Source organism: Canis lupus, chromosome 18, assembly GCF_003254725.2.
Source record: "Canis lupus dingo isolate Sandy chromosome 18, ASM325472v2, whole genome shotgun sequence".
Taxonomy (NCBI): Eukaryota; Metazoa; Chordata; class Mammalia; order Carnivora; family Canidae; genus Canis; species Canis lupus.
The window spans coordinates 44,964,461-44,976,511 of record NC_064260.1 but is presented as its reverse complement, the minus strand read 5'-3'; the positions used below and the strand labels follow the sequence as shown (position 1 = coordinate 44,976,511).

General features: G+C 40.2%; 1 protein-coding gene across 2 annotated transcripts in view; it reads left to right on the top strand.

Annotated features, from left to right (window-relative positions):
- Window positions 1-12,051, top strand: part of EXT2 (exostosin glycosyltransferase 2) — a 156,639-nt gene that overhangs the window by 58,407 nt on the left and 86,181 nt on the right. For both annotated transcript variants that reach the window (XM_049096248.1, XM_025451939.3), the window contains exon 8: window positions 11,787-11,918. In XM_049096248.1, the coding sequence (XP_048952205.1) occupies window positions 11,787-11,918 (132 nt within the window). The remainder of the gene's footprint in view (window positions 1-11,786; window positions 11,919-12,051) is intronic.

The window sequence follows — 12,051 nt, the reverse complement described above, 5'->3', positions numbered from 1 at the left end:
AGGAAAAAATCATTTGATAAAATTCAACAGCCATGCTTGAGAAAAACCTGCTAAATGAGGAATAGAAAGGAACTTCTGCAATTTGATAAAGGAGATTTATGAGAAACCTACATCTAACATATTACTTACTGATTAAATATTGAATGCTTTCCCCTAAGATTGTGATCATGTCAAGCATGTTTACTTTTAGCATTCATATTCAGTATTTTACTGAAGGTCCTAGGCAGTGCAAAAGGAAAATAAATAAAACGCATAAAAGTTGGAAAAGAAAAAGTTAACATGGTCTTCATTTGGAAGTGACATGGTTATATATTCAGAAAGACCAAAATAATCTACAAGCACTGTACTAGTAGGTAAATTTAACAAGGTTTTAGAATACAAATGATTGGGCTCTAAGAAAATTCAGATTTTTACTTTGTCAAATGTTTTCTTGTTGGGGTGTAGGTGGTGGTCTTTTGTGATCTTCTGTAACCTAGCTAAAAGTAGAATCAAACTATAGATTTTATTATGCTTATTTCATAATTATTTACCTTCCTGGATTTTGTAATTACTTTATAGATTTCTAGCCAATTCTCTTGATTTTTCTAGATATAAAATCCTATCATCTACAAATAATTATCGATTTTGTATTTAAGGTAATGAAGTCCATATTTATGGTTTTGATGTAAGAGGACAGTAACAGGAAAATATTTAGATGAATGTAAAAGAAAACTCCGCTAACAATTGCTTAAGGAAATCAGGGTTTAAACGTCTCACATTGAAAGAAACCCAGAATTAGGTCATCCAGGAGAGGTGTCCTGATTCAGTGATACCATCAGGGAAGCAGGTTTCTTTCTGGATTTCTGCTCCATTACCTTCAGCATGCTAACTTTTTCTTTTCAGTTACAATACATCTGCTTCAATCTCAACCAGTCGTGTTTGCATTCCAAGTAAGCAGAAGAGAGAGGTCCAAGGGAAAAGGCCAGAAGGCTTCATGTAGTAAGACTTTATCTTTTTATTTAGGAAAGTGCACGTTTTTTTTGCATTGCTGCAAAAAAGGCTGGACTATTTATATTTAAGTTGATTTTGTTAGTAAAAATGAGGAAGATAATGGATGTTGGGGAGGCAACTATTGTCTATCACGAGGACTAAGTATTATCTGTACTGTGAGAAGTTGGGGTAAGGGAAGGGGCCCTGCCACCACGCTCTTTATGTGTAAAATCTTGCTGAGTTTGCTGAGATTTAATAGTTTGGGGTTTTGTTTTGTTTATTTAAAAAAAATATTTTGTACCTGGTTACTTTAGTGAATTTCCTTACTAGCTCTGATAGGTTTTTAGCTGATTCTCTAGACTTTTCTTAACAGCCAATCTATGGAAAGCTCTTGGATTTCTTTTCAAATTCCTTTCTTTTTTCTTTTTTCTTATTAATTCTATTAGTTTTCTTTGTTTCATTTTTTTCCAAATGATCAAGTTGGGTGCTTTAATTTTGAACAGTAATTCTGTGTGTACATCAGAGTGAAGCTAAATATGAGACTAGAAGCAATTGAAATTTAGAAATATTTGCAGGGTCAGTAGATTTCATCTTTGAGTTTTTATTTTTTTTATTTTTAAGTTTTTTAAAAAGATTATTTATTTATTAGAGACACAGAGAGAGAAACAGGCAGAGGGAGAGGCAGGCTCCATGCAGGGAGCCTGACACGGGTCTCCAGGATCACGCCCTGGGCAGAAGGCAGTGCTAAACTGCTAAGCACCGGGGCTGCCCTCATCTTTGAGTTTTTAAATAAAAAGTAGCTATGAGTTTTCCTCTTTTAAATAGATGAGATATATGATTGGGCATCCACTTAACACTTAAGGCAAATGTCAGTTTTTTATTTAGTGAAATTATTAATGGGGAAAGAAAATGTTTTAGTATTTCCATGAGCCACAAATCCCCATGGTTTTAAGGATTGTAATAGAATGCCACACCATATGTCCATAAACTAGGTAGAAGAAGAAGAAGAAGGAGAAGGAGAAGGAGAAGGAGAAGAAAAGAAGAAGAAGAAGAAAGAAGAAGAATAGTAGTAGTAATACTCAGTGAATACAATTTTACAGTTTTTAATCTTTTCAAAGAATAGTGAAAGTTCTTTGATACATCTTTCTCTAGGAGGTGGAGCTTAATTATCCTCCCTGGGAAAACAAACCAAACATAGTGACTTGCTTCTAATCTAATAGAATATGGAATGGGATGGCAGCTTTACAGTGGAGATGCCAACAGACCGACTCTAACCGGGTGATCAGAGTTCACTTCTCTGTAATGAGTCATGTTGGTAGCATATGTCTCCCTATATGATGGGAAGAGAACGGGACATCACCTCTGGACTATCCTCCAAAATCCATGACCTCAGTCTCATGATTAAAAAATATCAGACCAGCCAAAATTGAGAGACATTCTGTGAAATGCCTGACCAGTACTATCCAAAAGTGTCCAGGTCATGAAAGAACAGGAAAGACTGAGAAATTGTCTTAAATTGGAGGAGACTAGGGAGATGTGACAACTAAAGGCAGTGCAGTCTCCTGGACCGGATCCTGGAACAGGAAAAGGATCTTAGGGGAGAACTGGGGAAATCTGAAAAGAAAAATCTGTTAGTGAAGGGAATTAACTACATGTGAACATCCTAGGTTTGGCCATTATACCCGGTTTATATGATGGTAATGTCAGGGGAAGCTGGCTGAGGGATATTCGGGAACCCTCTATGCCTCTATTGTTTCTCGAAGCCTCACATTATTTCAGAATAAAGTTAAAACAAAAGCATTTATCACTTTGCATGGTAATGAAACAAAAAAAGATGAACGTATACCAAAAAATTGCGAAATGGCCTCTGCTGTTACGTGAACAGAGATCTGTGGTTTTGTCTTTTGTCAAATTCCAGTGAGTGTGGCACATGTGGGCTACTGCAGTGCCGCTTCAGGTAACTGAGATGATTGGATTGGGAAGCTGTACTGGTTGGTGGAAAAGTGCCCCAGAGGTATCTATCAGACTCTCAGGCTGAGGATGCAGCTGGAGAGGGCAAATAAAGTGGCTCATGAACAAGGGAGTGAAAAAAAACCCTTTTGTGTTCTCTGTTCTAAGGTATTCTAAATGCAATGAAATTAACAAAATAAATATTTATTAAGCAAAGGAAAAAATGTAGTGTTGATAAATTCTAGGTATATTAACCTTTTTTGCTTCACAAATCTCTTCTTATTTGAAAGAAAGTAAATTCTATTTATTATTGTTTGTTGAATTGTTATATGAAGGTGGACCACATGTTCGTGAACTTCCTTTACTCTAGAAAAGCCTTTAGTCCATGAGAAGCGCCTCTGAGCACTTTGGTTGGTATTTTTTTTTCATGTAACTCTTATGTTTATAAAAATGGAGTAAAAGAAAAAACGAAGCCAGCAAGCTCACAGTAGTTCTCAACTAGCAGTTAGGATGCTTGGATTATATAATGTGACATCACTGCTGAGTTTTTTCAGCTGTCAGGTAGGGATGACCTGAGCCTGTGCCTGCTGCCTCCAGGATGTGTTGAGGTTGTCCAGGAAGGGCATCAGGCCCCCTGCTCCGGCACTCTCACCTTTCCAGCAAGGTAGTGAGGGAAGGAACCAGTCTAGCCCTGAGCGTGCTGCACAGAAGGTTTGGGAAAGGCAGGGATGCTCATGTGTCACATTTTGTCACAGCAAACCAATGAGAAGGAGATAATGAGCCTTGGTACGTGTGTTTGGAAAGACTTGGAATCACTTCGGAAGTTTTCAGATTTGTCTTCAGACACAGCTTTGAGAAATTAATCCCTGAGGCCTGGAAATATCTCCCAGCCCTGAACCTGAAATAAATGGTTCCTTCGATGCTAGTGTGTCAAGGGGAAGCTTCCCATAGCTCAGGTCTCCTGGAAAAAAAAAAAAAAATACAGAAGTAATTCTGCATCTTTAAGAGTATGGCTGCTCCTTTAACTTGTTGAGGGAGAAGGTGAATGCTTTATTTAATGTCTTGGTTCTCTGAGCTTATCAAGTCTGTGTTTTGTTGTTTTTCATTAATTTTGGAAAATTTAGCCATTATTTCTTTAAATATATATGTTGCCTTGTTTCCACCCTTTCTTTTGGGACTCCAGTTACAGACACATCACATCAGAATATTCTATCCCATCCTACAGCTGTTGGATCTGTGTTTTCTTTTGCTCCTTTTCTTCTGTGCACTTCAGTTTGGATAACTTTCCATTTCAAGTTCACCATTTCTTTCCCCTGCTATTTCTAGTGTGCTGAGAAGCTAGTCGAAGGAATTCTTCATTTATGATACTGGCATTTTTATTTCTGGCATATCATTTAGTTATTTTTTGTAGTTGTCATCTCTCTATCGAATATTCTTGTCATTTATGCAGGTTGTCTACCTTCTTCACCAGATTCTTAAACTTATTAATTATAGTTATTTAAAGTCCCTAAGAGTTCCAATAGCTTGGCTATCTTTGGTCTGGTTCTGTTGACAGCTTTATATTATGACAGTGGATTGTTTTCTCTTACTTTTTTCTTTCTGGTAAATTTTGATTGAATGGTAGTGTGTGTAGAAAAACTGCCCTAAAGTAAATGCCACGTGCAGAAATGGGCACGGGGCTAACCGGCCTAATGGATGAGAGGCCGAGTTTGTGTTTTCTGTTGCCTGGCTTACCTTCAGCACACCTCAGATATCAGGTGGTGCCGCTGGCCAGCCACTGCCTTGTGCTCCATGTGGGGCCAGGGTGCTGGGATTTCCCTCAGAGTTCACCCTCACCCTCCTCTTTCAGCAGGCCCTGCCTCACCTGTGCCACACAGGAGGCCTTTTGCCCTGAGCCATGGACAACCACTGCTTGTATGGGGTGCCAGGTTCATGGTGAGAGTGGTGGGCTTTTCCCTTCCCCTGGCCCAGTGTCAGTCGTGGGCAGATCTGTTTGCCAGGGTATTGGAGGTGGGGCTTTTCAGGTTTCTGCTCCTTTTCCCTGTGGCAGCTCTGTTCTTTACTGCCAGGGGTCTCGGCTTCGAGAGAATTTTCTGCCCCTCCTGTAGGGGCAGAGGCTTTTGCTTTGATCCCTCCCTCAGTGGTGGTCTGAAGGGAGCTGGAGGCTTCCTACCCATCCCCAGTGACAGGCTGCCTTTCTACCCTTCTCCCGCAGCTGGGACCTCTGTGTTTGCCTCTTGAGCCTGGGAGGTTTTCCTGCTTCTCCCCCGGCAATTTAAGACTTTGCTTTGGATGAAAAAATGTCCACAAAATGGGCAGAGTGTGTACCTGTGCCACCGAGGGGTCTTCTTTTTGATTTCCTTCCCTGCTCCGGTCTTTCTCAACAACATCCAGCAGAAAGGAGCTTGCAAGGGAATTGCAGACTCCCCTTGTGTCTAGAGCTTCCAAATGGTCCTGCTAACCCACACTCAGTTGTAAGAATTTGTTAATATTTTGGCTGGTTTCTTTGGCTGCTTTTACTGCAGCACCTCTACCTTCTCTGATCTTCCAAAGCTGGAGTAATTTGCCTCATTGCTCCTAGAGGAGCTTGTCACCCTTTGAAATTCGGGCTCCCCTGATTGCCTCATGACCACAGCTCTCTGATGGGCCTAAGATAGTTATGATGTTAATGGGTTATCTGGTGGGTTTTTGTCATTGTTATGGTGGGGTCCGTGTTCTCTTGTGGCTTACCTCCTAAGCAGAAGCAGATGCTTTCTGTTGTGACCAACCAGTGGGTTTGGGGCAGGGACACAGCAGCATTCAAGCAAGTACTGATCCACAAGTACTTGTTATTGTCAGGTGTTTGGACAGTGTTACTACCACTTGGAATTCAGGACAGAAGCATAACTGGCTGGTTTATTGTTTGGTGTGTGTGTGTGTGTGTGTGTGTGTGTGTGTGTGTGGTTTTCACTAGGAAACTCCTTTAACAGGCTGAAAGGAGACCATTGATGGGGGTCACATTCAGGAAGTTCTGGTGAGAAGGGCAGGGCAAAGTTGGTTACTGTGAGGGCACTGGAGAGCCCTCATTGTACTTTTGGGATGAAGATGCTCTTGGATGACTCTGGGGTAGTGGGGGTTCTTAAATATGAACTTTGGACTGTTAGATATCTTGACCACTCCTAGGTAGCAAACTTACATGGCATCGTTTTAGAAACTGTTTATTTCCCCTCAGAGTTTGTACCTAGTCTGTACTAAACATAGAGGGACACTATTGTCCTATTTCTGCCTTGCTGTCCCACCTCCAAATAGGTTTGCCTTCTTTTCCCTCAAATCTATGTCCCCATTACACCATGTTTTAACATTTTGTATACAAGATGTGATCATTGTTGTTAAATGATGGGTTGGTACTTAGAAGATTTGGAAATTTCCGTGAGATGCCTGTGGTGCCTCATGCCTGTGAGGGAGTAGTGGTAAGTGGATTCGCTCTTTCAACAAGTGTCTGACTGCCTCCTCTCTGACAGGCACTGTGCCAAAGCTGGGAGTTCGTGGTGAGCAAAACCAGATGTGTTCCCACTCTCCTGGTTCCTGGAGAAGTACTGTCCTCTTCCTTGGAAGCTAGGAGATTACCTAGAGGGGACATGTTATTGGTTCTTGAACTTTTCAGTACAAACTTCTGTCACTCCCATTTTTGTGTTTTTATTATTTCTAACTCTTGTCTCTGACCGGTTGGATTTCTTTACTGTCTTCAAGAATTAAGATGAACGGAGTGCAACATTGGGGTCCCATTCTCTCTTCTTCCTCTCCATCCATTTTCACCCTCAAAGTAGTGTTGAATGTGTTCTAATGTAAGTGACTAAGACCCTAAGGGGACAGGGTGGATGTAAGTATTGAGGACAGAGCTAACATCTTCTCATTGTCTATTCTGCACTAGTACTGAATGAGGAGCTTTATAGACATCATTGAATCTTTACAGCTTCGTGAGATAGGTGGTATGTTCTCCATCTTGCAGATTCACCAAACACAGGTTAAGTAATTTGAATTGTTCCACATGCTCATAGCTTTTTTACAACACTGCCTTGGCTTCCTTTAAACACTTATTACTGCTCATCCTGTTAGCTTTATGTTACTGAAAACCAAAGAAATTAATCACAGTTAACTGATGTATAAACTGAGGTAGCAGTTTTAATTTGAAATACCTTTTTGCTTATGAAAGCTTTAAATTGGGCCAATTCCTGATCTTTAGGAACTTTAGAATTCTCATGATTGGAAAGCATTAGGAACTTTGTGGTTCTTATGCTTTGAAATCTGCATTTTTTTTTTTTTGGTGAAATCTGCATGTTTTATAAAATTACGGTGGCATATGTTTAACGAAGAAAGATTAGAGGCTTTGTTCAAGATTATGTTGGTATGACCAATGCATCTGTGACTTAAGTCTTCAGCTATGCAATTTCCACAAGGTTAAGTGACTAAGGAATTTGCGTAGCTGCTGAAGAGACCTTCGTTTAGCATTTCAGGAAGTGATAAATGTGGCCCATGTTTTAGGGGATAAAAGGAAATCAAAACATAATAAGTATTTGCTTATTGGATGGGAACAGCGGTGCTTTCCTGCATTGCCTGCGTAGCTGAAACTCCTTCCTCTCTGCCGATGAGTGGCTGATATTGAGTCCTGGAGGGGCCGTAAATTATAATGCCTTCTAAATACTACAAGGTGTTACCGAGGTCCTGCAGAAATAATTAAGCTTGAGAAGTTCACTTATCCTCAGGCAGAGATACTTGAGCTGTGATTATTGGCCAGGCTTGCTTCCTTTATAAGTGAATTACAATTTGGTGGACAGGGCGAGATGATTTGAGACAACTTAAATTAGAAGCTTTGTCCTACAGTTGTGCCTTTGGCTGGTATGCTAGATGGATTTGTTACCAATCATTGTTTCCTTTAAATCCCAAAGGCTGCTGTCTCCATGGTGATTGAATGTGAACATAAAGCTTTGGAGTGCTTAAGTTTGAATGTAGCTTAATTTGGATGTGATTTAAAATCAAAGAATATATGATGGACCCATTTGGGTGGAAAAGTGGGTAAATATTGAAGATGTATGTGTTTATGTGTGGGTTCTTGCTTCCTAGTGAATTTTTATGCCTTTCAGTTTCTTAAGGAAGGACTGTTTCCTAAACCTCAGTGTGGCTGGTACTCCTGCACTCTAGAATGGGCTGGGAAAGATCCTGGGTTTGATTTGTAACCCTGCCACTTAACGTGTTTTGTATCTTGGTTTCCTTATATAGAAAATGAAACTGCACCAGGTAAGCAACACACTGATTTTAAAGAGCAAATGAGATCATGCCTACAAACATGCATTTGCAACAGGTCATCCTAACACCTACAAGGAGGCTAATAAAACAAAAACCAAGGCCCCCAGTTTCCACATCCATGAAACTCAGGGTCTAGCTGAAGAGAGAATAGTGGTCATCTGAAGTAACAGGAAAACCATTCTAGAAGAGTAGATAGCAGAAACAACCTATAAAGGCTCTAAGTGCTGTGGGATTTCCTGGTAAAGAGATTGTTGGTATTTGGGGTGATCAGTAAAGGCTTTACAGGGAAGATAGATTCTTTCAGGTCTCATAAAATGTCAGTATTTCGGCTAGATGATGGGCAGGACAGCAGCAACATGACTAAGCAGGAATGAGATTGGAGTGAGTAGTAGGGTATATCTAAGAAGCAGTGGCAGGCAGTCATCCAGCCACTGGGCCATACCCAGATGGCACACTACAGGACAGCATAAGCCAGATGCCCTTGGTTGACAAATCTTTGTCAGGTTTTCCTTGAGTAGGAGAAATTCTCATTGTGAGGCTTTGCCTCTTCTTATACTTCTTGGGGAGATTAGTCATCACACACCTCAGCAGGTGTTGCAGGCTTTCCCTTACGAATGGAGGACTTGCTTGGGAAACAGAACCAAAGTTGGCTGGTGTAGACTAGAAAGCATCTTTTTCCTCCACCTGTTTTGGTTGTATTTCTAATTTCTCACATTACGTTGTCACATGTTCAGTCCCTTGCAGAAATTCTCGTAGCCTCTGATTTGAGTGGAATCACAGGTCTGAACGATGCTGGACAGACAGGTCACCTAGACCGGCATCTTGCTTTCTTGGGGACTGAATCTGAACTCTGCTTGGACAAGAAACCAGCTTCTTTCAAAAGACTGTATCGGGCTGTGACAGTGTAGCTGGTATTATAGTAACCCTCCAGCCAGGGAAAGAAGAAGTATAAAAGTTTATGAAAATAGATAAAGCAGCAGTATAGAAGCATTCAAGAGCAATCCGTGCAGTCAGTGCTTAAGGGACCATGGCTCCTGAGAGAAGGGAGGCTCACTGAGCTGTGTTTCCTCTGGAGTCTGAGCAGAAAGCAGCAGTCCCATCGGGCTGAGAGATTGGAATAAGGGGCTGTCCCAAAGCATCCAGGATTTGAAGGACAGTATCCTAGTAAGACGAGAACCACAGGGAAGGAAGCAGAAATTGGCATGCAGTCTTTCCTTGAAGTGTTTGCCAGCTCCTGAGGTGCACATGATCAGAGCAAGACTCCCAAGACTCCCCGCAGGAAGAAGCAGCTGGGAGCCTAACAAGCTGTGCAAACATTCTAGCAACCATATATAGTGCTAGTGAGATGGAGTTTGGTGTTTGAGGCCTGCCAGGATAGAGGGGTCCTGATAAATACCCCAGGCTTTATCTGAAGGCTCCAAAGGGCTACGCTGCAAGAGTTAGGAAAGGCCAAAAAAATTTGGCCCTAGCAAAACTTAAAACCAGCCACTGAGGATTAAAGTGCATTCTCTGTGTCTTCTACAAGAATGTTATATACTCTTAGGAGGAAGATATCTGGTACATCCAGAACCTCTGCAGTTTTTAAATACTTGAATGTCTGGTACCCAATAAAAAATTAAGAGGTAGAAATGGAAACCAGATGACCAAAATGAAGAGTAAATACAGATAGTAGAAAGAGACTCACAGATGACTCAGATATTAGAGTTATCAATCAGGAACCATGCTCAATAAAATAATAGAATTTCAACAAAGATAAGAAATCTACTTTTTAAAAAAGTCCAGTAGAAATTCTGTAACTGAAAAATATATGAACTAAATTGAGAAGTCAATAGATGGGTTTAATAGCAGTTTAGTCATACATACACAGACACACACATAAGACAGAGGATTATTGGACCAGGAGAAAAATTAGTAGAAAATATCCAGATGGCAGCATAGAAAAGAGAATAAGAGACAGATGGGGCATGGTGAAAATGTAGAGTCCCAGGAGAAGAGAGTGTGACAGAACTAATATTTGAAGAACTATTGTCTAAGAGTTTTCTAAAAACAGTGAAAGCCATCAAACCACAGAGTGAAGACGCTCTACAATTCTCAGTGGGATAAACATGAAGACCCACACCTAGGTACATCATAGGTGAATTGCTCTAAGCCAAAGATAGAGAAAAGCTTAAATGTGGTCGGGAATAAAGGGCAAAGTTTTTAAATAACACATGATCTCTGACCATAGTGCAATCAAAGTAGAAGTCAGTAACAAAGATAAATAAAAAAAATCCCCAAGTGTTTAGAAATTAAATAATATATTTATAAAAAATTATTTTTTTACCTAAATTATAATGAAAATGTATATAATTGTGTAAGAGTCTTTTAAAATTGTGCATAGGGGTCAACTTATAGCTTTAAGTGCATATATTAGAAATGAAGAAAGATTAAAATCAGTAACCTAAACTTCAGTCTCAAGAAACCAAATGCAAGGTGAATTAAATGAGATATATTACTACAGATTCTACAGGCATTGAATAGATGTTAGCACATGTTTAGTCCAATAAATTTAACAATTTAGGGATCCCTGGGTCCCTGGTGGCTCAACAGTTTGGGCCCTGCCTTCCGCCCAGGGCGTGATCCTGGAGTCCTGGGATTGAGTCCCACGTCGGGCTCCCTGCATGGAGCCTGCTTCTCCCTCTGCCTGTGTCTCTGCCTCTCTCTCTGTGTGTCTCTCATGAATAAATAAATAAAATCTTTTAAAAAATTAACAATTTAGATGAACATATTCCTCAATACTTTTTGAAACTGACACACTCATTAAAATATGTATAAACCTGTGTCAATGAAAGAAGATTAATCCATGATTTAAAACCTTCACACATCCAAAAACACTTAGCCCAGATAGCTTTCGGGTGAATTCTTCTAAACCTTTCAAGAAAGAAATAATTGCATAGAATAGTTACATAAAATGTCTCAGGGAATAGAAAAAGAAGGAATACTTTTCCATTCATTTTATGAGGCCAGCATAACCTTGATACCAAAACCTGACTTAAATGTTAACAAAAGAAGACACAAAAGAGTAAATACCATTTGGGTTCTATTTGTGTGAAAATTCAGTAGCAGACACGATAGAAATCAGAATAATAATTACTCTTGGATGATTGAGATAGTGCCTGGGAGATAGAAGGAAGTCTTCTGGGGTCCTGGAATGTTTTATATCTTTATTTTGGTAATAGTCACGAGTATGTACATACCTAAAAATTTGTTGAGTTGTACACTTAAGGTTTGTGCACTTTATGTAAGGAAAAAAAGGACTATAACTTATTCTGGTATAACATGTTGATATTTTCATCAAGATATGGTTTCTCTTATATCCAGATTGAACCCAATGTGCATTTCACTTGCTCACACTGTTTTGACTCCATTTGATAAATGCACACTCCTGATGCAGCTGGCTTAAACAGCAGGGAGCATTCGCTGTAGGCTCCCTCCCTGTGGGAATAAAGGAATTACTCAGACCCAGAGCTGGCTGTGATAGAGCATATCTAGTTCTTCCACTGTGTCTCGCTTGCTCTCTGAACATAGCGTTGTTTTCTTTACAGGCACGGTGGTTCTGGGAAGCGTACTTTCAGTCAATTAAAGCCATTGCCCTGGCCACTCTACAGATTATCAATGACCGCATCTATCCATATGCTGCCCTCTCCTATGAAGAATGGAATGACCCTCCCACTGTGGTGAGTGAATTCCGGTGCTAACCATGTCAGCCATGGTCCAGATGTCAAGATGGGACAAAGAAAGACGTACTGAGTGTGTAAAGTTTATTTATTTAAATACTAGCTTTCTGACATGAGAGTGTGCTAGCCGACA